Source organism: Capsicum annuum, chromosome 4, assembly GCF_002878395.1.
Source record: "Capsicum annuum cultivar UCD-10X-F1 chromosome 4, UCD10Xv1.1, whole genome shotgun sequence".
Lineage (NCBI taxonomy): Eukaryota > Viridiplantae > Streptophyta > Magnoliopsida > Solanales > Solanaceae > Capsicum > Capsicum annuum.
Genome location: NC_061114.1, coordinates 92,938,173 through 92,965,805, shown reverse-complemented (window position 1 = coordinate 92,965,805; position 27,633 = coordinate 92,938,173). Strand labels below are relative to the sequence as shown.

At 36.5% G+C, this 27,633-nt stretch overlaps 1 protein-coding gene across 2 annotated transcripts; it reads right to left on the bottom strand.

The window, feature by feature from the left end:
• Positions 1-33: 33 nt before the first annotated feature.
• LOC107867824 (probable ubiquitin-like-specific protease 2B) lies at positions 34-27,633 on the bottom strand. Of its 2 annotated transcripts, XM_047411884.1 has the most exons (17): positions 27,286-27,633; positions 23,520-23,580; positions 17,059-17,348; positions 16,882-16,969; positions 16,746-16,795; positions 15,812-16,012; positions 15,649-15,724; positions 12,461-12,560; positions 11,683-11,757; positions 11,310-11,441; positions 10,846-11,046; positions 10,720-10,769; positions 10,541-10,637; positions 9,335-9,425; positions 3,947-4,069; positions 1,880-2,290; positions 34-930 (listed from the first exon to the last, which is right to left on the bottom strand). In XM_047411884.1, exons 1-17 carry the CDS (start codon positions 27,286-27,288, stop codon positions 340-342), a joined length of 2,640 nt encoding a protein of 879 aa, XP_047267840.1. In that variant the 5' UTR covers positions 27,289-27,633; the 3' UTR covers positions 34-339. The 2 variants fall into 2 exon arrangements, with proteins under 2 accessions (XP_047267840.1, XP_016569751.1); XM_016714265.2 differs by lacking the exon at positions 23,520-23,580 and having other exon boundaries at positions 27,286-27,632.

Below are 27,633 nucleotides of genomic sequence, written 5' to 3'. Positions count from 1 at the left end.
CACAAACGCAGTCTACCGCTGAACTCTTGCAAATACAGCAGTCTAAAATGGGCATCTCTACATATGCAACCGAATATAAGTTAGCATTTCACAGAGATGAGAAACTAAAACAAGACCGCAGTCATGAAAGAGCTGTGTATATCAGGCATGTATTAGTCCCTAAACGGACGCAACTACGATCCTGGTTAAGAGCATTTACAAAAATTCAGATGTCGGGTGTCCAAACAAACCACTTAAGTCTATTCACAGGATGGGGTATGTAGCAGCTAACAAATAATAATCTTGTATCCTAGTGCCATGAGAGCAAAGAATGCTTGATAAGGCTCCCAGAGGTCAAATCTACAAATGCAGATCACGTGACAAGTTACTTCTAAATGCTGCTTCCTCTTCGTCCAAGGGTGTAAGCCGCCTCCTTTTCACATTGTGTTGAGGATCTACTTCTGATCCGGAACCACTACCAATGAGCAGCAAGCTTTTACAGGCAAGGTTGACATTTCCATGGATATCATATGGGTTCTCCTCACCAAAGGCGACAGGACCAGTACCACTGTTACCATGTGTCTCGACAGAGCATTGTGCCAAAGTGATGTCCAGCAGCTCACCAGAAGTGGCATGTCCATCAACCAAACAATCAATACTCGACCTTGGATGATCTATTTTCTCATCTGAACTCATATTGTGATCTACTTGGCACGGTTCTACAACCTCAGCTTCCAATGGATTCTCAGTGTCAGGGACTGAAGTAGTTGGTGGTGAGTCCAATTCATCGTGCACATCTTGGACAACTGACACACCTGGGATCCAGGAAGTTCCCACAGCAAGAGACCCAGATGAATATGAAAAGGCACAGGGTTCAGATCCATTCCCATCCAGATGCTGGAGGCCTGTCTCAGTTGCCGTGTAAACAAGATCTCCAGCTTCAACCTCTTCCTGTTTTAAGGTTACCAACAACTCAGTGTGACTTGAGTTTGAACACAAGAAGACCAATTCATAATGCAAAATAAATGCATATAAACAGAATCAAACCCTTGGCGAAGTGATCTAGTTCAGCCAAAATCAGTTAATCAAGATCCACCAAAGACAAGTGGCTAATAATATCCATGCATGTTTAAAACAAGCAAGAGAGATCAACAAGAAGCAACATAGATTACACCCTCCAAAAGTGGAACTACTTACAGTATCATAAACGACCACAATAACAGAACTCGCTTCATTTTAAGGAATTCTCAGAAAAGAGAATCTTATATTGCAATAGATGCAGAAAGGATGCGGGTATAGTGGAAATCTGATTCTCCTTGACATCTTTGCGAAACTTCTGCAACACTTGCTTCAAATATAAATCTCACCCCAGCACTTGTTCAAAACTAATTCCTGAACTACACTACTATTCTTCCTACTATGCCACATAAGAGAAGATCCCAGGTAGGAGTGTTTAAAAAACAAATATTTCGCTGTTTCCATTCTTCATGTCTGTATGCATAACAGAGCTTCCCCTTTACCTCCCTGCCCAACTGTTCCTTTCTCTCTCGCGCTATGACACTTAACAAAAATATTCAATCAATGGATACAAGAGCATCTAGGAAAAATTTTTACAAAGCATTAGCACATAAAAAGTGTCTGAAACTACCTAATTGGCCAAAAGGAAATTAAGACTAAATGGAGTAACCAGCAAAGTTTATGTCACCTTTTTTTCCTTTGGAACCAAAAGGAAAGGGAAAAATGAATGGAAATAGGACGATGATGATCTTCGTGATCTGAAGACTATAATATTACCAGAAGTACTTATCTTCATGTTTATGTCTACCAATTTGAGGAGTATTAAACTAGTTGCAGATACATAATATGATACCTGTATTCTTGAGAATAAATAACAAGATACCTGTATTGGTGGTAACGAACTCCTGAACTCATTAAAAGATGCTGAGTGACCAAAACGCATGTCAAGCAATGGTTGTTCATCCGATTCAGACTCAAATGATTCATTCAAAACAAAGCCTGAATCACTAGCACAAACACCCCCGAGAGAGGAAGCTGGAAATGGGTTTATCTCAATAGCTTGAGAACACGGTAAATTGTCTGAATTCTTTGATGAACCAAGTTGGTTAGATACCAATTCTACAGCATTTTCATCATCCTTGCTTGTTTTGAGACCACCTTCAGGATAGCAACTATTACTTGCACAAGAGGGAGAATTTTCTAGAGAACGGTTCTGAAGGAGGTTACTGATCAGTCTTTGAATAGCACTGCGTTTTATAGAAGGCTCATGAGGTTGAAACCAGTTTATGCTGAGCTGGATTCAAATAAAGTAGAGTAACTTTTAGGTATAAAACTCTTCAATTATAAGTTTTTCTCAAAGAAACGAGACCCATAAATCACAAGCAGCAATCTAAAAAAGAGGAAAATAAAGAATGCAAGAAACCAACGCACAAACAGCATAGGAAAAAATTAATCAAAGAGAACTTAGAAGAATGATGCTAGCATAAGGGAAGAACGGAAAGCATAGAGCAGCAAGACAAATTTCATGGTGATTTTAAATAGAAGTTTGCAGATCGTCCCAACATCCGATTCAAAGTTCACCAAATTGCATCAAATGTCGTTTTTCTTCTTCTCCTTTCGTTCGTCACATAGTATACCAATTCAAGACCTTAGGATATGAACTTCCGTAACCAGGAAAAATTCTGGACTAAACAAGGTAACTACTACTCAATGTCAGCTAAATGGAAGTAGCAGAGAGCTCTGTTTAGACAAGACCAAGTTCCTCAATTTAGAAAAGATAGATTTTGCTTCATTTTCACAGCAGGAAGATGGACTCTTTTCTATATTCCCCTTTCTTACCATGGATGTAGTTCAATTGCCACGACACAAATACTTCAAATTGGCTGATATATACAAAGTCTGCCCATAATGTATCCCTAAAAGCTTCCTCATGTATGTCTTTTAGCTTCTCCTTCTCAATAACTTGGGAGAATGTGTGGTCATGGATGGTGAAACCAATAGAATTAAGTCCAGTAAATATTTGTAATGCTCAGCTGACTAAAAAAAAAGTACATTCTGGGTATGAAAGAAACTAAGTGCATTGGGGAACTGCTTTTCCCCAAAAAATTTAACTTAAGAACCATGGTACTGTTATTTTTTTTTGAAATAGGTAACTTTAAAACCATGGTACTGTTATAAGAAAGTACAAGCTCTTCTTAGAATCAACTGGCCGTCAAAGCAATAGGAGGAATAAGCAATCTGAAGCTGCATGCTTGATGTAACACCGCTCTAATTGAACTTCTTTTCTTTTTGTCAAGTGAAATACCATCTTGAGAAGGAAATTGGAGGGGAGTTACCCTCTTTGGGTGTTTTGATAAATAGGTATCCCTTCCTTCAAAACCACTAGGATACAGGACTCATTGAATTTCTGCGCGTGTTTTGTCACAGGAATTGGAAAGGAGTAAATGACTGTTCAAAAACGTAGGGTGATAATGCACCTATTGACGGACACAAGGTACTAAGCAGGTAATCCGGATTTTCAGACACTAGAAACAAATATTAATTGCATGACAGTTTACTTGTTAATGCCAAATTGTGCATCAAGTGCCGTACACAGGAAAAAAAAAAAACAGTTAGCAACGCCTGTGAACATGTATTGACTACCAATAAGGTAGCAGAGACGCAAAAGCAGCTCAATATTTTCTTCTGGCATTACTGCAGATCAGACATAAGAATTTTCCAAGTGGTCACAAAACTATGCCGCACTAAAGAAGGTTTTTATTTCTGACTCCACATCTCCAATACTGCTTACAGGATTCATAACTGGTAGGCTTCAAATCAGAATAGAGGACATCAAAAAATAGCCGCCTCCATCCATTCATACTCAAAAGTAATTCAAAATAAAAAAAAACGCACAAGTTGAGAACTTCGAAGATATAACACTGAAGTGCAAATCAAGCGCTGAACTTACAAATTCATTGTGGTAGTTCTTTATACTGTATGGACTGATGCCAGCAGGATCTTCCTCCAAAAAACTCTCCACGTAATGTAGTAAAAAAAGACCACAGTCCGATAGATTTTGCTGTTGCGGTAGCTACCATGGATAAAGAGAAAATGTAGGTAAGGTGGTACTCACTCCAACAGATGCAAACTAAGAAGGTATAACAGTCAAAAGTTAAAAAATCTCTTAGTGAAAGAAACATTAGAAAATCTTAACTTTTATCAGTCAGATGAACAAGTAACTAGGGTTCTAAGAACCCCTGCCCATCAACATCAGATTTCTTTTTGAATCAGACATCACCATCAGATTTCTCTTCACAGTTCACACTAAACATGCCCAAATATAGGAAGTAGCATGACTCGCATCCTATGCAAAAGATCAAATATTGCTCACATCTCTAAGAGTCTACAGAACCGCAATCCAAAAATATTGCTTAGCACAAGTTTAGCAAACTGTAGTCCTATGTCCCAAATTTTAGAAGCCTTGACTAATGAATAATAGAAACTAAGAGGTCACATTACTCAAATTGAAGTACGTTCAAATTGGGGTAAATTTACAATGATTTATATTTTTAGTCTGGAGGAGTCTAGAATTTATCCATTTGCAGAAAGCATTAGTGAGGAAATATTTCTGATTTAAGAAGCCTGTAACATTAGGTGCATTCTACAAAGTTAGGTTAGTCATCACATTGGGTACTGTCTTGTGAGTAGGGGTGTACAAACCGAACCGTTAAGTCAAACCGAACCGATGAATCAAACCAAACCGAGGAAAAAAACTAACTTATGGTTTGGTGTTCAAAAAAAAAAAACCGATCATTCTTGGTTTGGTTTGGTATTAGCAAAAATAAAATCAAACCGAACCTAAACTGAACCGACATAATACATATATAATTTTAATTTCTTATACGTAAAAAAAATATTACTTATAATCTACTTTCTAATTACTTTTATAACTTTTTAATATGCAGAAAATAGCTATATATTCTTGGGCCTTTAGTTATAATATTTAGAGAAAAGAACATGAACTGACCATTTTAAAAAGAAATGGCCCACACTATAAAAATATGGACAATTGGAGTCAGTCGGCCCAATTTATTTCCTTTTTTTAGCCACTTGGCCCAAAACCACTCTCCTTACACAATTAAGTAAATTAAATGCTCTTTATAGTTGTTACTCTTAAATCACTTTTCTTTTCTAAATATACTTTCTCAAATTTTTTTTTTTTCTCCTCTGTTATGCATCATCTACTGTATTTTATGATCAATATTAAAAATTGATTTGTTGTTTCTTGCATTGGAGTATTGAAAACTATGGACATGAAGCAAAAAATAGGAAATAAAGGAAAGTTAAAATTAACGGGTAAAGCGGTCAATTTTGACCTCAAATTTGTTGTTAATGATGATTATTTTACAGAATCATTACATACAGGTTTGTACTTGAAGCAATGTCATAGTTCTTTAAACTTGAAGAAGAAAAAAATAAAATAATGAGGTCTCCAGGTAAGAGAAAAGCCATGTCTTGGTCCATGTTCTTCTCAGAGGCTGATTCAATCACGGTGAGTCAGAGATGTTCTTCTTAGAGGCTGACTCAATCACGGTGAGTCGGAGATGTTTTGATGTATGTAAAGATAAAAAAAAAGAATATGTCAATAGATACTCTTTTATACCAGATTGATACACATTTTTTAAAAAGAGAAGGGGAACCTTTGCATGCGCATATAGTCTCTACACTCAATTGATGCTCTTTTATACCAGTTTGATGCTCTTTTATACCAGTTTGATACACTTTTATACCACATCGATACACTTTTAAAAAAAAAAAGAGAAGGGGAACCTATGGATGCATATACAGTCTTTATACCCATTTAATACATTTTTATGTCACATTGATACACTTTTATACTACATTGATATACTTTTTAAAAAAGGGAGAGGGAATTCTTTGCATGCACATGCAATCCCTATACTCAGTTGATACTCTTTTATACCACATTGATACACTTAAATTCAACATTAGATATCCACTGACCTCCGTATTTTATCATTATTGAAACTAAAACTGAAGTTGAAGCCATTATTTTGTATCAATTTTTTAGCAAATTTACAATGGGAAAAAAATTATAGGAAGCTAATTGAACGAAGATTTTTGGAGATTTTATACAAAATTTATGGAGTAAGAAAGATTAATTGAAGTATCGAAAAAGGTAAAAGAATGGAGGTTTGGGAGTTTGAATGGAAAGGAAAATCTGAATGAAAAGGAAAGAAAGAAAGAGAAAGTTACTTTAACGACATTTTCGATTATGTTTAAGCGTATGACAGTGAAGGTTAACTAGTGAAATTAGTTTGTGGCTATTTATAGGGTATTTAATTTTGAGTGCTATTTTTATGATATTATTTTAGTTTTAGGTGTTATTGCTATCCTTTTTCCTAATATTTATCCATTAGTAACAGATTAATACAAAACCCAATATTAATATAAAACCTTATAACTCTTCAATTGCTTCACTTTACATTTTACTTTCCAAGTTTTCAGAGAGTTCTCATTATTTCCTCATCTTACTTTCATCTTACTTTTCTCATTCTCCTCATTCGTCAAGTTTTGATTTAGGTTTATTTCTCTTCTTTCTCTTTTTTCTTGTGGAATTATGTTATAGTTAATTATTTTATGGAGTTAAACTTTTAATAAGTTGTCTCCAATTCTTCATTCTTCTTTATGCTCACATTTTATGTAAAGAAAACTTTCAGACAAGCTATTGTGACTAGTGACTTACAAATTGAACCACTGAGTATCCACATAATATTACTTTGAGAGATAGTAGTTTAAACGTCTAAGTAATTTGTCAACTTAATTTTAATTGGAACTACTCTATGACCATTGTTTTTTTTTTTATCTTTTTAGTGAAAACATTTAATTTTTTCTTCAATCACATTATAATTGTAAAAAAACCGAGAAAAAAGTCGAAAAACCGAAAAAAAAAAATGATTAAAACCGAAATATAAAAACCGATTGTATATTGATTTGATTTGGTTTATAGATTTAGAAAACTGACATTGTTGTTTTGGTTATATTTTAATGAAAACCCAAACCAATCCGACCTATGTACACCCCTACTTGTGAGGAACATAATAATTTTATAATTTGGAAATGGGAGTAAATTAATTTCTCAACAATTTCGACAAGTTCTTTGCTCTTATCTTATCATCCATTAAATCTTTGTGTTCAAAGCACTAACTAGAACAGCAAATTAAGACATAATAGTAGTATTACAAGAATAACTATCTAATTGCAACTAGGTCTAAGAATGGGACAAAATCAACTCCCCAAATAGCCACCTCTGACCCCTCCACCACAGGGGCATAAACTCCCCCAGATCCCCAACGTTTCAAAATCCAGTCACTTAACATATACTCACCTTTCTTCATTTCCAGACTCTCCATTTTCCTTTATTTTGGATCATTCATTCTTCTTATATTCCAACTATTGATCTTACTATCCAGCAGCAACTCTACTTTACCTGTCGCCCTCTTACTTCCCTCTCCCATCTCTCTCCCTTTCCTGTCTCTTTATTTCTTCTTCCATACACCACTAGTTTGCCGCCCTTTTTAAGTCATTGTCAGTTGCCCCTCCCGTACCCATCACGTTACTACAAGATCCATCCGTACCACCTCTTGATCCTTGCTCAACGTGAAGAGTTCAGCGACTTTGACCTCCATTCATGTAACTCCCCAGGACTGAATAACACTGTCCTTGTTGCAACCACCCCCTACATCCCCTTTCCCAGAACCTTCTTAAGCACACAGGAAGTAAAACAATCATCCTCGATTGATGACAGCCCTTTTCAGCGCCGGCAAGCCTGTCAAAGAAGTGCAGGGACACCAGCAACTTCAGAAACGAAGGAATTGTCCCCACACACACACCACTAGGGGCCTTACCCTGCTTCTTCCCCATAGTTTCTAGAGCTGCCCGAGATGAAACTGCATGCCCAGAAGACAGATGACCTTGGTCACGACACTCTCACTGAAGAACACGCACGTAGTCAAACAGACTCAAATCAACCTTGTTCACAAGCATTGCATAGTTCTGACCCTTGCCCAAGCCATTCCAACCCCCACCTACCCCACGACTCAAAAGTGGTTCTCTTCCATTAATTTTTTACAAGTAAAACCATTATCCCAAGATATTGTAAAAACCATAGATAAACAAATAAACAAGATTGGTTTAGTATGCAGAACAACATCTGGCCATGGAAACAAATTTGGAAAGCTCAAACACCTTTGAAGGTGGCATGTTTCTCTTGGTAATTAGCAAAAGAGGCAATCTTGACACATGAAAACCTAAGGAAGACGAATATCGTCTTAGTTACACACTGTTGTTTGTGTGGAGAAGCAGCTGAGACAGTGGGACATCTATTCATACATTACAGAATTACTGATCAAATATGGAAGATTTTTATCAATCTCAGAGGCATACAATGGACAATGCCTAGCAAGATTGTTGACACTCTGTGGTTGGGAAGAAGCCGTAAGTGGATCCAAGAGCAAGAGAATTTGGAGAAGAATCCCAGCTTGCATTTGGTGCACTGTCTGGAGGGAGAGGAATGCTAGAAATTTTGAAGATAGGAGTAGGACAGTCCAGAGAATTAAAACTGAATGCATTTTGCTTTTGAGTTTTTGGTGTACAAAGAAATCTCCTATAGAAGCAGAAGATATACTAGGAGTTTTAGATTCATGCTAGGATCAGGAACTTCTTTTATTTCTGTTGTAAAGGGGTCTTTTCTACACTACCCAAGTGCTGGTATTTAATACGAGTGTTACTTTCTAAAGAAAAAAAAAAAGAAGAAAATTGGCTCCTATGTAATTTTAGAAGCAAATTCTTTCAAACCACAGCCTTTGACATGATTGGACAATGAACACGTGAACAGTTTGTAATGATATTACTGACAACAGAACTTTATACCAAAATTCAACTTCACATTGACTCTTTTCCAATTAACTGCCCTACATCCCATGCACGCACTTTATACCATTCTCCGTCAATGAATTTTTATCTGTTCTACCTAGCTTGTCTTTCATAACCTTCACATTTAAGAGACTAGAGACGTTATTAGCCGTATATCAAAATGTTCATACTAAGGAGTTCTTAAGGGTGATGACAACCTCAAACTTAACAATCAACTTGCATCATAATCAACAGGAGACCATGTCTCCAACACAGAAAGGAAATATCAAGGAAAGTAAAGACTAAAATACATCATCTTATAAACTTGAAATCTATTTTCTCAAGCTGAACATTCAAATTCCCAAAATGAGACAGATTTTTGTGTAACAGTTGGAACAGAAATCGAAACTTCAGCTTGTACCTCAAGAGTGAGAAATCTCAAATTTTGAAATTTTGAGGAGACAACATCAGACGTTTCCTTTGTCCTCTCTCTCCATTCCTCCCAGAGGTAGCTGTTAGGAAAATATGAAAATAAAAATATTATTGAAGTCAAATTCAATCAAGCTGATGCTACTGCAAGGAATGCTACTGCAAAGTAAGATGGAAATGACCAAACTCATTAGATTCTACAGCATAGAAAATTAAGGTCATGCAATACAACCTTCAAGTGGCTCTCTGTCAGCTAAAGGTTCATTAACTTGCAACATTCAGTCTCTGAGGAAGTAAACCCGATCAATAAACATTTTCAGTAGAAAGAACGGATTGTTTACATAAAACATGTTTCAAGCATCTTTTTTATTATAAGTGTATCTTCCTCCAACTCCTCTTTGGTTCAGGGTGGATGGCATGAAGACTGAAAGTGATAAGCAGATGATTCTGTGGGATACATAATGGTTTATAAAAGTGAATAATTGGCATAGAGGCACAAGTAGAGAGTAGGAAATCCTTCAACTTCTCGACTCCTTCAGTTTTCATCATCATCGTCAAGTTCAACTGTTCAAGAGGTGTTTTCCATTACAACGCAACCTTTCTCAGGTGAAGCTTCATTCCATCTCTGTACTGCACTCCCATAGTTTCTTCAGTTTCATGAATATCCCAGTTTTCTGTCTTTTTTTTTTTAGGAAGGTAACTATAATTTTATACCTTTGAAGATTTCTTTACTAAAATCCTTCAAGAACATTTCCTTCTATTTTAATTTAAGGAAAAGCATTCACATAAGTATTTTATTGCCCCGACTCAATAATCAAACAGCAAAAGTTAAGAGAATCAGGAAAAGGAGACCCCTGATGAATGGACCCCATCGTCCCTACCTCTTTCAAAGCAACAAAAGAAAAGCATTACAAAATACACAACTGTTTTAGTAGAACCCAACTGTCTGTGCTGGAACAATCTCAACTCCACCTCCACACACTGCTTCTTTAAAGACGAGATAGAAAATTTGCATCATCTACTTTCTGGAAAGACAAGTTAGTTTAGGAAAACATCCATACAGCTAGGTAGTGATACGACCAGTGACAATTCAAGTATCACTGTTGTTAGACAATTATTGTTGCATGTTACCCAGAAAAACATTAGCACTATAAAGAACTCTCCCGAATTTTAGTATCTGGTTAATAAAAAATGCTACCTTTGCAGAAGACCTTTGAGACCCACATGACTTCCTCTAAAAGAATCCATGTGTAAAATACATGGTACTCTGAGTGAATTTGCTGCAATATCATCATCTGAAAAAACACAAACAATTTCTTAGGGAAAATAACAAGACAAATGCAGAAGTCAAGTGATATAGAATGAACTTGCCCGTACATTTAGCCACTTCACCAGGATGGCATATGACAATCAGACTCCAGTGATAACTGTCATTATACAAGTTACTTTACGACTAATGAAAATAGATCACGTATACAGAAAACAGAAGTTCAAACATCTTACTTGTAATTTACTGGAATGAATACAAAGTCCTTATCAAATAAGTCTACTTTCCTTGTCCACTTACGGACACGCAAAAAAGCAGCATGACCATCAAATGCACTGTTTGGATCTTTATCCATATCAGCCAACTTTCGAAAGAAGAAACAGTTAAAGAAATGGTATCGTCGTCTGTTCTCTGGTGAAATTCTGTTCTTTAAATACCTGTCAGTATTTGAGTTCCAATTCATACTAAATGAGACTGGTAGCAGAAAGCAAACCAAGATACGATGAAGTCAAGAGAGACAATATCGAAATCAACAGTCCTAACATATCATCCACAAAAAAGTTCAATTGTGAGGAACAAGAAAAGAAAATGCATGAAGCACGCACTAAGCATGGGGACAAGCTTCAAAGTATTCTATTTTCATTTTGGGCCACAAAATATATGATGGTGTGACAATTAGTAATAGTAACGAAGAACTTACATTATGTAGAAATCAATAATTGTATCATTGACAAATGTATCTGGTGCCAGAAGATCGAAGTCCCTCTTACTAATGCAAATAGCATCAGGATCTCCTTTAGGATAAATAACTTCTTCAAGCGGCTCACCGTAACTGCAAATTTTAAATTTCTTCAGCATCCAAAACTGAAAAAGAAATCTTTTTATGCTTTATAGAACTAGTTCTCCCTAACACTTTAAATCAGAAAGACCAAATTTTACAAGATAAAAAGTCCCTACTTTTTGCACCAAGAAGCCATTAGTTCTCAAGCCACTTCCTAGTGAGGCCAACTAAAATGACACGGAAAAGGATCTAAATCTCCAACTGCAGAGAGTCTAAAAACAGCTCAACTAACCTTGGAAAATATCTTTTAGGCAGCTGATCTGATGTTTCCCCATGTGAATTCTCCCTCAATTCTTCATTCTCATTGCTACAAAACCAGGTGATCAAAGATAAGAGGAGAATAACACAACTACAAACATAATATATATAATAAAAGAAGAGCTTAAGTCTAAAGTTCATATATGGAATTAGAACAGAAAAGGAGTGTCACTGAATCAATCAAGTTCAGATTGAAGATCAGAGACAGCCTAAGTTGTTGGCCACTGATTGCAACAGTATCTTGATGAAACCTAAACAATGTTACAGACTTACAGTTCATGCATTTGGAAGGGGCACTGTCATGATGTCTGCTAATAAGCAATTGAGAGCATTTCTGGCACTCTTTAAAATATCAAAATACTCGCTACATTTTAATTGTAGACACAAGCCTTCTAAGAAATGACTGAAAGTGGAATAAGAAACCAGGCATTTCAGTCTAGAAGAAACTCTAGAACATAGTAACAGCCCGGTTTTGGAGCCTATTCATATATCTAGTGGTAAAAACGAAAAATTAGCAGGTATATCTCTAGCAGTAATTTTCCCTCAAATTATAGAAGAATGAGATAATGCTACTCCAAGGAAAATTAGCCCCAGTAATTAGAACCGATAGCAAGTCAAAATCCAGTTTAGCAGAAAAAGACCAACCTTCATTCAACAAAACGTAGCAAAAACAAAGAGGAGATAAATATCCACATTAATTCAACAACCAAAAGCAACAGCACAAGTGAGAAATGGTGATTGAAAGCACTCACCGGTAGTTCCATACTGCCTTGTAGACATCCAAAGATTGAATTGCTTCACATTTCTCAGACAAGTCAAAATCATTAACAGCAAACTCCACCTCTTCAATACCTTGGATATTAAGAACATCAGCATTCATTACCAGAAGCAACACAACATAGGGATTTCAAGGAAACAAGCAGCAAACACCAAAACCCCACTTAGACATGCTGCATCTTTTTTGGTGATCAGTGATATGTCGCACAAAAAAAAACCCAGTATATTTCCACATAGTGGGATTTGGGGAGGGTAAAATGTACGCAGTCCATACCACTACCTCCGGAGAAGTAGAAAGTCTGTTTCTGATAGACCCTCGGCTCAAGACAAAGAATAGTAAACAAATTCATAATAAAGCATGAAACAAGGTGGAATAACAAATTATTTCGCACTACAGCTGAAATAAATTATGAGTTCAGAAAAAGAAAAAAAAAAAAGCAACATATACAGATCTAGCTTGTAGCATGCTTTAAGAGGTCGTGAACAAATTATACTGCGATTATAATTAAGGGATTATTTAGTAGATATACCTTTTTGGTATATATTAAATTTATTGAATTAAAAAAAGAAATAAACAGAGCAAATATAAAACATGTATTTAAGTTTGTAATATAAAAACTTGACTGAACTTTTATTTCCAATTTTAACCTCAGAATTCTTAAAGGACTCTGGAGAATAACTCTTTTGTCTTTTGGTTATTTTATCCCAGGATTGTCATCCAATTTCAATGTGGTATAAGAAAAATACCAAAATTGTGGTATAACTACTCCCTGGATTTCTTATACCGGAATTAAAGGGTCCAACCAAACACAGGTGACCGGACTAAATCATGACTGCATTAATTTTGAAACTGAAAATCACGACGGTATTCATATTGTTCCAAAGAAAGTGTTTGTTGTTCTTTAATACTTTATTCAACCTTATCTTTGGGACATTCGTAGGGAATTTAGAGCTTTCAATCTTACGGTTTCCCTCACCGCATCTTTCACAGCACTTCAACACACCAACCTAAACAGCTCTAAAAATCCTAAGCATTTGACCCTCCAAATTCAGTGATTTCCCAATATTAAAGGCACTTGATTTCCTCACAGTTTCAGCTCTAATTTAGCCATAAACAATGTAGCATCAGTCAAGATCTACTGGTCTCCTGCTGCAGAACTTAGGTCAGAAAACCTAGTTGAACCTCATCAGTCATCAAAATATTGCTTACATTTCAGAGAAACATCGGTCCTGAACTCTTAACCAGATCAGATTTGTGAAACAGTTCAACATTAACTGGTAGTCATTTCAAGGCATATACAAACAACTTTCAGAGTAAAAGCTGTAAACAGCAAAATAAATGCTCCGAAGTCAAACAGAATACTGCTTGAAGATTCAAATATAGTTGCTATGTATAGTTGTTGAAACATTACACACTAGTTAGGAGAAATAACGTTTATTTTCTCTGAACTCGAAGCAAATCACAAGTGTTTAGCCTGTCATTCGCTATAGACTGTTAAAACTTTAGTTCGGGAAGGAATTTCGCTTTTAAAATGGAAAAAGTATAAAAGCCAGTAGGGTAAGACAAAGCAGTTGAGAAAAGAAAGATTTGCAAGTACAAGGGCTTGAACTTTCATGGGAAGGAACTCTACTATCCAGTGTAGAAGCTTAAAATTGTAAAGAAGATCTAGAAAGAACAAGACGATAATTTGCCTCTCTATCACTGAGAATGCAGAAAAGAGGTAAATTCAAGAAACCAAAACACTTTATACGAAACAACAAGACGAGACTGAAGTACTGCACATAAAAAAATAAATTCAGCAACGAAATCACTTTTTAAGAAACAAAATGACGAGACTGAAGCATTATACAGATAAGAAAGGCAATACAAACGTGAATATGCAACAGCGAGAGGGAAGTCCCTATCCACTGATCCTCCCAAAGATAAAGATAAGTACCGTCAAAAGGAAGGAAAGAAGAGCAAACTTCTCTGACGACATAGCACAATATTGTTTACATTATTGGAAAGCAAAAGAAAATGAGATTTCTTCTACAATCTGTTACCTAGAATTAGTATGTCATCTATACAGTGTGGTTTGGCTCTTTGCAACAAAAACATCATTTATTGCATTTTAAAATTTTGGTAATACTCCTCCATCTGTTATTTTATATGGTTGCATTTGATTGAGCATGGAATTCAAGAAAGAATGTAAGATTGTTGGCACATACCAAAAGTACTGTTGGAACATGAGGTCTTAAACATGTAAATGATATTTCTATGCCAATTAAAGCATGTTATTAAGGGTACAATACAACGTTTAGAGTTAAAAGTTTCTAAATATAAAAATTTACAAAGTGTCAACTTTTGGAAGAGATCATAAAGGAAAGCAAGCATGATTCACAAGTGGCTACCCCAAGCCCATAAGGTGTTTTCAATTGGTAACTGAAACCTAAATCAAAGGACAAAAAAAACAGAACAGGAAGAGAAACAACTTGTCAAAATTTTAATTCCTCCATATTTGCCATGCCATAGAGTTTCTACAAGCAGTGAAAAATTATTTTAACTTAATAGTTTGCATAGCATGTTCTTATTCTCCTTTCCTTCATAAAAGTAACTTAATTCACATACTTCTGCATGTTCAACAAGAGTGCTCACTTTCATAGCACGTTATCAAGCTATAAACGAAAGAAAATCTAGCCCCCCCCCCCCCCCCCCCCTCCCCAAAAAAAATCCGAATTGATAATACTTTAGCATAACAGAGTAAAATCTTGAAAATGAAAAGCTATAGCAAGTCAAAGCATCAGATCTTAAGACGGTTCACTAAGCCAAAAGGTTTTATTATTTAGACAAAATTGTTTTGCAGGTTATAAGCATCTCATGGCCCTAAGACCTCCAAAAGTGAAGAGGTCCACATACAAGAAACTCTAAGCAATAAATACATTTCCAATTTATTTTCTAAGTTTACCTGTTTCTTACGGTTAGATTCATTACTCAAAAAATACAGTGAATGGGAGAAGGGTGGACTGGATTCAAAAATCATAACAAACACCCTATAACTGATTACCACTTACTCACAATAATAAAAAACTTCAAAATAAGAACATAGAATTACAGAAATAACTGGAGTTCAACTGAAAAAAAGAATACAACCGGGGAAAGAGTATGAGCAGCAGTACAGCATACCAGAAGTCTCATGAGCATTTTCACCTTGTGTTGTTGATCTTTTATTTACATGGATCTTAAACACAGCTACGTCAAACTGAAAACAAAACAATGAGACTTTTCAGCCCTCTGACATCTGCAAGCATTACATACTAACTCCAAAATGTCTGATGATAAAACTCACCCTTCGTGATAAACGCGGTTGAATTCGGAATATGTCTTCAACTTCAAAGCGAATGCAAAAAGCTCCTGAGTTCTCATTCATAGTTGAACCTTTGACCTCAACACAATCACTGGAAAAGGTTACCGTAGTATCTATCACTGCATAGGATATTCCTTGATAATAGAGATAATCGGGACAGAAAATGATTGGCTTGTTTTCAAACTGCAATACAGAAATATTATTGGTAAATAAAGGATAAAATGGAAGATACTAAACTGTTGAAGTCATCAAATTATTTTAATTCCAGATGAGTTCCTTACCATTGGCCAACAAATAATTTTAAGAGATTTCAGGCCAAAGAATAGCAGAAATCCTTGAATTTAGAAGCCCTACTGTATGAACTTTTCCAAATAGATAAATACCCAACCCACGGATACCAAAACCTTCCACTAGGACAGATTCAACAGAACAGCTTTTCAACTGCAGTGTTACTAGCTTTTACTATTCATCTTTTACTTATTCATGTAGTGGTATTGCTCATAAACCGTATCGTTTTTCTTTTTCGAAGTTAAAATGCTAAAAGAGAGAACAAAGAACAACAGCTGTTGTGAGAAGTATAGCACGGGAGAAAAGTGTACGCGAATGTTTGTTAATATTTCCACAAGTACAGAAGTCGCTCATGAATTTTTGCAAAACTGCACAGGATTTCATATCATTATCACTTACAGACATTTATATTTACCCATTGAAAATATGATATCAAAGCAAATACAGTTTGTTTCGAAATGTAATATTGATAAAAATAGAGCATACAGAAAGGATAAAACACTTGAACGAACAACTGTAGATCCTTTAATCATTCACTTACTAATTGAGCAGAATTAGCGAGTGTTCATTGCTTAATAATTACATACAATATGAAGAAGGCTTTCATAAATTGAGTAGCTATCATTACCATTCCCCAATGGTCCAAGTGGCGGCTTGATAATGCTCCATCTAAGATGTCTGAAAAAAATACAAGCTAAGACAGCAGACCATAAAATATTGAATAGTTCTGATGTAAAAGAGAGACGCAGGCAATAAGAACAGACCAAGATTTTCTGGAGTTGCAGATGAGTATGATGCCGATTCCTCGCTTATGCTTTCATCAATGTCAGAAACCGCACCAACTGATTCATCCTGCACATACTCCACCATTGAAATGGCAGTTTCAAGAGTCCTTAAAAATCATAAAGGTACTAAGAAAAACATGGATTTTGTCATTATACATTGGAAGGAGAACCAGAGAAAAGTTCTTGAAAAGCTGTCCCACTATATGAACTGCCTTCCAAGAGACTTCCACCTATGCGATTGTTAGGTTCTCTATCAGGATATCGTCTTTTGTTTGTTGAATTAATTTTTGGCATGCTACTCAATCTCAGTTTTCTCTCATCACTGCAACCTCCTGCATCAAGACTTGAGAGAGCATGGCTACCATTGAAGTCACCGTCAGCTGCTTCAATGTCTTCAGATGGTTCATCACCAGTCACCTTCAGGTTTATATTGGCTCCTAGCGCACCTTAAATGAATATAGACAAACAAAATTTATATAAAAATGTCAAACTAAAATTTATTCACAAATACAAAGGACTGATCTTCTATTTCTAATATTTTTTAGGCAGAACCGACCAGTAAAAGATCACTTATTTGATACACCAAGGAACCTGCTTAATTTATCACAAATTAGGTATGTAGACCAACAGACCCTCACATTTTCCACAATGAGGTGTTCTATTTAGGCTACAGACAATCCAGATTTACGGAATATCTAACTACTACACCCTGAAACAATTCTTATCCAAATATATTGTATGCGAAGATAGTACAATAATCAAAAGAAAATGCTCTCTCTTGGGGACTCTGCCAAAATTCTCTCTCTTCTTTTTTCTACACTCTCTTGCCGGTGTTGAACTTTCCGGTAATGTCTTTTCTTGTTAACAATCATGGACCGGAAACTCTATTTTTATTTGGGGGATAAGTCTTTTGAGTTATTTAGCTCTAACAGAGGGCCAGCTAGATGGTTTGTCCTTACAGAAAGGAGCAGGCGGTTCAACAGCAGCATCAAAATTGACGATTGTAATTTACATTGGGTTTGTGAAGCGCTTCATCAGGCTTCACTTGGAACAGGTAACAAATGCAGAAGTTGGGGAAGAAAGATCCAGACTTACACCTTTAGGGTGATCCAAAATTTTAACACATATGGGAGATTCGTAAGAATAGAAGCTATCCTTGGCGACAAGAAATCAACCGTATTCCAGAAGGAAGCTACAACGAGGGATGGAGTAATACAGCAACAAAGATACAAGGTTTTTTGGGGAAGGGGATCAATTCAGGATTTAGTCTATTCACAGATCAGTCTAGGTCATATTTAGATGCTGCAAAGATCCCACAATGGCCAATAGATGCAAGGTCTAACACCAGTGAGGGGGAAGGAGGCTCAAACCCAAAGGAACTCAACAACGAACACTTCCTTTCAAAGTGTCTGATCGGGCGGTTCAATGACCCTTTCCACCATAGCCCCAAGCCAGAAATAATACAAAAATGGTTTCTCTCAAGATGGCAAGTCACTGCTGGCCCTTAAAGTCACGCCGATTAATCACAACTTATTCCTATTTGATCTCCCATCCCGGCAAGAGGCAGAAAGGGTCAACGCCGGTGAATGCATCTGGAATGGTAGGAAGCTTACATTGGAATGGTGGTCCCTGTGTCAGGGACCAAGACAAGAGACCCAATTCCAGAACATAAGTGGGTCAAAGCACTGGGCATCCCTCTTCATGCATGGTCTTCAGAAACATTTAAATTCATCGGTGATAAATGTGATGGATTCATAGACACTGATAAAGACACGAAGCATCGGACACACTTCTATTAGGCTCGTATTTGCATCCGCAACTCCATGAATGAATTGCCAGCCAAAATAGATATCATCAGAGGAAATTGGGTCTTCAAAATTTCGATTTACGAAGACAACCATGCTACTATTAGATCAACCCAAAAATCCATCGGCGGTAAGGATGTTAAACAACTTGAGCACCAGCCGTCTGACGTAGCAAAAATCACGACTTTTTCAAAGTCTTCTGTAGACACGTCTCAGAGGCACGTGGAATGTCAGGGCAACAACTTTAATTTGAAAATTGGACAAAAATAGGGCGGCTGCTCCTAGGGGAAATAATGAACATTTGGACCAAGTTTTAGACAAAACCTTCTACAAAAAAGGCCCATTTAGAAAAGCCCAAAAGGAGTCAAAGCTTTTAAAAGAAAAGTCCATCTGGAAAGTAGTGAGCCACAAGTCAAACCCTTATCACAACAGATCTAATGCCCTCTCTATACCATCGATGGTTTCAGAAGAAGATGAACCACAAACCTCTATGGTCAGTGCTCCGGTAATTACAGAATCAGAAGTAGATGATGAAGCAGACTCTCAAGAAGGGAAACCCAAACTACTTAGCAATACAACTCCGAATTTGACTCACATAAATCTATCAGTCAGAATTTTCCTCTCTTTCTACCTGTGAAGCCCTCCCTTTAACATGGTACGAAGGTGGGTCTGAAGCTCAATTAATCCAAAAGCCCAATCTAATTGAGACTTCAAAATGGACTAGAATTAAGATGTTCAAGGCATGCAAAGCTTTTGGGGTCAACGCAACTGGGTTCGAACATGAACTTTTGGATATAATTCTAAGGATGGAGCAAAGAAGACAATTCCAAATCCACCAACAAAACCCCAAGCAGCGACTTGGAAAATGAAAGAAAGCCAAAGGAGAAGGGAGATAAAAAGATTGACATGTGGGATCAATTACGACAAAAAAGGACGACAGAAGAACGGAACCAGGGGTAGGCAATACAACTCCTGTTCTGGATGAAGCTAAAAATCCTAAGCTGGAACGTGAGGGAGTGAATGAGAGTAGTAAGAGGAGCACAATCAAATCTCTCATTCGAAAATGGAAAGTGGATGTTTTGTGCTTTCAAGAAACAAAAGTAGAAAATTGGTTTACTGCATGGGTACAACAATTATGGGGTAACAAGTGGGCTGATTGGGCAGCTTTAAAAGCATGTGGTACTAGAGGCGGTATCATAATTATTTGGGATAAGAGGCAGTGGGTCAATACAGACACCCTCTAGGGCTCTTATTCCATATCATGTATGCTAGAGAGTATTCAACAGGAGTTCAGATGGTGTTGTTTCACTGGTATTTATGGACCTCACACCAATCTGGAAAGGGAAGAGATGTGGCACGAAATAGCTGGAGTTCGGGGGCTATGTGATGGACATTAGGTATTGGGGGGTGATTTCAATGTGTGCAAATTTGAAAGCGAGAAATTGAACTACTTGAGAAGGACTAGTGCCATGAGATCCTTCTCAGACACCATTCAAGACCTTAACATGATTGACTTGCCACTACAGGGGGCTCATTTTACATGGTCAAGGGGTGATAACATTGTGCAAGCATCGAGAATTGATAGATTTCTCATTTCCACAGAGTGGAATGACTCATTCAGAGCTATAAAACAATCAGCTCTTCCAAAAGTGATATCGGATCACAAACCTATTCTTCTTGAGAGCGGAGACTGGGATGTTAGCCCTTCATACTTCAAGTTTGAAAACATGTGGCTTCAATCAGAAAGTTTTCTAGAGAAACTGAAAGACTGGATGCAGAGCTACAATAAAATGGGTAGGGCTGACTACGTACTACTAAAGAAATTGAAAAGGCTGAAGAAGGATATAACAACCTGGAATAGGGAGGAATTTGGCAAGGTAGAGACCAGGAAAACCAAAGCCCTAGATGAGTTGTCAGCACTAGAGCAAGCGGCAGAGAGTAGACAAGTAATAGTGCCGGAAACTATTCAGACGATGAACCTGAGAATTGAGCTTCAACAACTAGCCAAGGCTGAGAAAATCTCTTGGCGGCAGAAATCAAGATGATTATGGCTTAAGGAGAGGGATAGGAACACAGTTTTTTCAAAAAATTGCAAATTCTCACAGAAGGGGAAATTGCATGGACGAACTCAAAGTGGGTACCAAGATCATTGTGGATAACCAGAGGATAAAACAAGAAATTCTTGATTTTTATGAAAAGTTATATACTGAACAAGAACAATGGAGGCTATCAGCCAATTTTAAGGGCATTACTTCGATCTCAGCTGAGGAAACAATGAATCTAGAAGCAATTTTTCAAGAAGATGAAGTATTTGTAGCAATTCAATCTTGTTCTGGTAACGGGGCCAGATGGGTACACAATGGCATTTTATCAGAAATCTTGGGACATCATCAAAGTTGACATACTTGCTGCTATGAACCATTACCATCAACATTGTTGGATGGTCAGGTCATGCAACGCTTCCTTCATAACCCTTATTTCGAAGAAAAAAGAAGCAATAGATCTCAAAGACTACAGACTAATTAGTTTAATTGGGAGTATCTACAAGATCATAGCTAAGGTCCAGGCAGAAAGGCTAAAAACAGTTATGGGAAAGCTAGTCTCTAATCATCAGAATGCTCTTGTTAAAGATAGGCAAATCACTGATGCTTCATTGATTGCAAATGAGGTTCTTGATTGGAAACTGAAAAACGGAGGGGCAGGCATACTATGCAAGTTGGATATAGAGAAAGCCTTTGATCAATTGAATTGGTCCTATCTTATTTCCATCCTTAGGCAAATGGGGTTTGGTGAAAGATGGATCAAATAGATCAGTTTCAACATCTCTACCGTTAAATACTCAATCCTCATCAACAGAAGTCCAGTTGGGTTTTTCTCCCCGCATCTCCCCGCAAAGAGGTTTGAGACAAGCAGATCCACTTTCTCCTTTTCTCTTTATACTTGCAATGAAGGGTTTAAGTAGAATGTTAGACAAAACTAAGCAACTCCAATGGCTGAATGGTTTTGATGTGGGGAACAGGATCACTACAAACATTTCTCATTTTTTATATGCAGATGACACACTGATATTTTATGAGGCGGACAGGAATCAAGTTCTTTATCTGAATCTAACCCTTTTGATCTTTGAAGCCCTATCAGGTTTGCACATCAACATGCTAAAAAGTGTGATCTATCCTGTTAATGAGGTGCTGAATTTGGAAGAATTAGCGGGTATCTTGGGTTGTAGTATCGGTGAATTCCCAACCACCTATTTGGGGCTGCCATTAGGTGCCAAGTATAAGTCGACAGCCATTTGGGGAGGAGTTATTGAGAAATTTGAGAGAAAACTTGCCTCTTGGAAGATCCAGTATTTATCGATGGGGGTAGACTTACATTGATCAACAATGTACTTGATAGTATTCCCACATATCATATGTTACTGTTCCCTATTCCTAGCAAAGTGTTGAAACAACTTGACAAGATCAGGAGAGAGTTTTTGTGGGAAGGAACCAGTGAGGAGCGCAAGGATCATCTGGTAGAATGGCCCAAAATCCTCCTTCCCAAACAACAGGGGGGGTTAGGGATCAAGGATTTGGCTCTGCATAACAAGTGTTTACTCATGAAATGGCTATGGAGATACACACAAGAGGAACATGCCTTATGGAAGGAGGTGGTCAATGCAAAACATGGAATACGGAGTCATTGGTGCACCAATTTTTCAAGAGCACCTTATGGGGTTGGAGTATGGAAAAACATTTGCAAGCTATAGGAGGAATTTTCTCCGCATAAACACTTCATAGTGGGGAATGGACTCCATATAAGATTTTGGACACAATTCTGATGGATGATTATCCAGGTCTTTTCCACTTAGCCGGGTATCCAAATTCAACAGTCTTGCAAAATAGAGATGGAACAATTTGGAGCATTATGTTTAAAAGAAATATGCATGATTGGGAACTTAACGACTTGGTCAAACTTCTACAGACTCTACAGAGTTTCTCTTTCAGTACTCGGGCAACAGATCAGTTCAAGTGGGACACTACAGGAGCAGGGAACTACACAGTCAGTGCAACCTATAGGAAGTCGGGAGCACTTAATCAAGTCACTGACCACTGGCCATGGAAGCTAATTTGGAAAATCAAGCTACCACCCAAAATCATCTGTTTTAGTTGGACTGCGCTATATGAAGCTTGCCTAACTCAAGACAACCTCTATAGAAGGAAACACTATATTGTGAATGGATGCTACTTATGTCAGAAAGCAGCAGAAAGCAACACACACCTTTTTTTGCATTGTACTGTTATAACAAGTCTGTGGAACATGTTTTGCTCTCTTTTTGGACTCAGTTGGGTCATGCCACATAGTATCAAAGCAGCTCTTGAGAGTTGGTGCTGCTGGAAAGTTGACAACACCATCAAACAAGCTTGGAAAATGATACCTGCAGCAATCCTTTGGAGTATCTGGAATGAACGTAATAGAAAATGTTTTGATGGCCTATCAACGCCTCTACATTCTCTCAAAGTTGATTGTCTCATTTGTCTGTATAGTTGGGTTAATATGTCCTTTGTAGATTCCCTAGATAGTTTCTTAAACTTTGTTAGCTCCCTAGCTCTAGCATAATTGTACCAGAGCTAACAGACCCAACTACTTTTGCTCTTACTTTTGTAACTAATTTGCATCTTTTTGATGCCTTTAATGGAACATTTACTATATCAAAAAAAAAAAAAAATCTAACTACTAATTAATTGCCTAATGACTGATAACCCATAAACAAATAGAGGTGCACGAATGGATAAATGAATAACCAATGCGATGAATATGTTGGAAACCTACCAAATCCTCCCATCAATTCATTTGACCAAAGTACCAATGAAGGCTGATGAGTAACAAAACCCTGGAACAACAACTACATAAAATTCAAACTTTGCAGTAAATGTTACTATCCAACCGATAAATATGTTCGTATACTAACATACTTCGTAATTCACTTCTCGCAAAGAGGAAATACCATATTTACCATTTCTTTGTCAGCTTAGGTAAGAGAAACACACCAGCCAGTCCTCATACAACCTACTTTAGTCATCAATCTCATTCTCCAAAATTTGATAAAACGTCATGCAGTTAATACTTATTAGACTTGCATCTACCTGTTCTTGTAAATGAGAAGTGTGCGATAACACCAAAAGCATGCACAAGCTCAACTTAGAATACAGTTATACTCTTTCTAGAAAAAGTAATAAATTTCAACAGTAAAAGAAGGGCAATAAGCCAATAACACACCCACATATAAGTAGTATATCAAAAGTAGAAAAACCTTACAAGAAGATATGTTTTTTACTAATGAAATCCGATCTTCTTTACATGTAAGAACCTTGTTAGTGCGCCAAAAAGAATTAACGGGTGAACTACTATTTCTCAAGTGTGAAAAATCCTTCTCTACTTCATCAAAAACTTTGTCCAATCATGTTCTGCATCTTTTCCCCATCTTCTGAGAGTCCAGCTAAACATTGTGTCTTTCTCACTACTTGGCATCGCTAACCGAAGTCCAAACCATTTCAATATTTCCCATCACAAACAAGATATGATCCGACCATGTAAAAGAAGATCATTCACATTCTACAGAATTTTTACACATGAAAGTCCAAGTAACTTCCTCTTTCTCAAATTCTTCACTAACGGTGTTCATGGTTTAGTTTGGTCAATTTTTTTATAAAAATAAAACCAAACCAATTAGTCGATTTCTTAACTATTAACCATATCAAAAACAAACACAATATAAATTTATAGATTTTAGTTCTTATTTTGTTTATTTTTCAATTTTGTTCGGCTTAAATTTTACTAACCTAAAAATCTGACCAACAGAATATAGATATATTTTTTTTAAGTGAATAATTATTCAGAGTGGGGAAGGGAGTGGTTTGTTATCTTTTAAAGAAAACAAATGCATAGATAAAAAAGGAGATGTATGAGTCTATCCAAGCTAGGCCTCAACCCCATTTCTTAAATTAGAAAAAACTACTTCAGTAAAATGCTATGGTGTCTAAGCCAGCTAGCGTGACCAACTCCACGTGGTAACTGCTATCTCCTACCAATACATGTGTAGGGTAACCACTTGGACAGGTGGAACGCAATCACCTAGAGTTTTTGTCTCCGTTGGAATTTGAACCTCTGACCTCATGGTTGTCAACCCACTTCATTGACCACTAGGTCAAATCCTTGGATGTATCATTCTATAATTCTATGAACTATGTCTCAAGTTGAATGATTATTTTCTACATAGGAACCGACTAAGTTTGGACCATGTGTTCTTAGCTCAGGACCTAAAGGTCATTAATCTATTAGCAGTGGAACTAATATGAAAAAATAAAATTATGATGAAAGAATTTAGACTAACTAAAACTGTTCATACAAAACTAATGTATTATGTATAAATATTATAGAGTTTGTGTATATAATTTATCGGTTTGATTACTTTTTTAAAATAAAAAAAATGTTACAGATTTTTAAAAATTTAGACCAAACCAAAGAAGGTATTGATTTATTTAATAAATTTGGTTTGGCTTTCAATTTGGATCTATTTTGCAATTAACTCTAAAGACCCTATTCTCCACCTTCAACATCGCCCCAGCACACCTTTCTCGGACCCTAGGTATCCATACCGAAAGATACAGAAAAGTTGACTACTCCCTAATCAAAAGATTCTATCAAACCAACTCTCGTTATCTGAAAAATATACTAGCGTATTCAAAGTACCAAAGGTTATGAGTAAAATTTATACTCGAACACAAACTGAATCCAACTCGGCTCAGGCACTTGCAACAGCATCCCTTTTTAAGATTTGCATGTTAATAGAAAATTTAAAGAACCTCTAATGTAAGGGGAACCCAACTTATTGAGTATTGGATTGAAAACAGTGTTTTGGACGGCAAAAGGCAACAAGGATCTGCCACACCACGCGGCGAGGCGAGCGGCCAGGCCATCGCCTAATGAAAGTGCGGCGACAATTAATACCAAAAAAATAAAATATTTAGTTGCAAATATAAATAATAAAAATCTCAATAGCAATAATATATTAGCAAATATTTTAATTAAACAACTAAAAATTAGTAGATACTAAAAGTCTAGGACTTGAATGACTCAAGACTCAACGGTCGATAAAAATTACATATCACTGAATCTTTTATTGGTCCTTGCGAACCATAATTCCATCCAATGCCCTTTTGTTTGTTACTATTAAGTTGAGACGCGACGCCATTGAAATTGATGTTAATGATCAAACAATTACGTTATTAATTAGTGTATTATATAAGTTATAAGAAATCAAAAACAGTTAGTCTTATGTCTACTGTGAGTGTCTCTGTGTAAAACTGGGACGAAGTAAAATACATCAGAGGAAGAAGTGAACTGATTTGAAGAAGAAATCATAGGAGAAATTAGAAGAAGAAAGTAGATGAAAGTACAAAAAGAAAAAAAGAGTTGCGTACCAGTCGCCGACGTCGCGAGTCGCACTCGCAGTCGGCACTCTCACCTCGCAACAATAGCAGTCAAAACAAATATGGAAATAAAATCCCTAAAATTCCGTTTTATCCTAAAAGCCCTAATTTTAAAAAAAAAAAACAAAAGGTGCCGCCTTGACGTCACCTTTCCAAGGTGGCATCGCCACGAAGGCAAATGACGATGTTGCCTTGCCTCGCCATTCGCGATTGCCGACATGGCGCTAGCCATTAATAACACTGATTGAAAATATTGAGTAATGGAATGCAACAGATTTACATACTGTTTGGATAGTTGTTATGTATTGTTTCATGATGTGTAGTATAGTATTATATTGTGTTGTATTGTATGGTACTGTATTATTTTAATAAATATAATGTTTGGATAGATTGTATCGGTTTCGGTCATTACATAATGCGACAATAATTTGAAGGATAAACCTACAAGAGAAGTAGGATACGGGATAGAGCTACTGTAAAAAGGTAGGTTAAATGATAAATTAAATTACTAAATAAATAAGCAAAGACAAAATTAGGAAAAAATGTAAGATAACGACACGATCACATAATTGGTCATTACACAAAATGGTACTTTTTGTCGTTACCTAACAATGGGACTTAATGATACGATATAATAAAATTTAAATAACAGTCAAAACACACATTGTAATTAAACTAATAACACAATACAATACAATAGGTAACAACCATCCAAACAATCTGTTAAATGAAGGGAAATGAAAATACTCAAAAATTCATATACATGACCAACCCAACAAGCTTGTGATTGAGGTAGTTGTTAGTAAACACTGAATTTCAAAAAAAAAAAAAAAAGACACAAACTAAAAGTTACTACACACCAATGAACCAAGAAGTACAAAGTAAAATAAAATAAAAACACAAAATCCAAGCTACTACACACCCATGAACCAAGAAGTACAAAGTAAAACAAAATAAAATAAAAACACAAAATACAAGCTAATGCACTCTATATGATTCACAATTTTAAGCTTTCAGAGCTGAGGATTTCTAATCTAAAATGCCGAAGCGCAAGTCAAAACCCAAAAGAGGGAAAAATTTTACTTCCAAGTAAACAGAAAAATTACCATTTTCAGTGCTGGTATACTTGGTGCAAAACCTATTAGCCTCGATGTCCGAATCCTCTACTTTGAACTCAAAAACATCCATAGTTTCTGTGGAACTGTTCATTACAAAAAGATGAAATCTTAAAGAGCAACGAGGTCTAGGGTTTTGGAGAAATGGGGGGTTAATGGAGCATTGATCACATAAGGGTTTCAAAATCAAGAGAGAAAGAATTTGGGGATAGTGTGGAAGGGCTTTTTATTTTTAAATAAATAAATAAAATAGGGGTTTGGTCGATCCGAGCGAGCTGCGCGACTTTTGGTGAGAAAGGATTTTATCATTGCTCCGACAAGGAAAACCCAATTAGACTG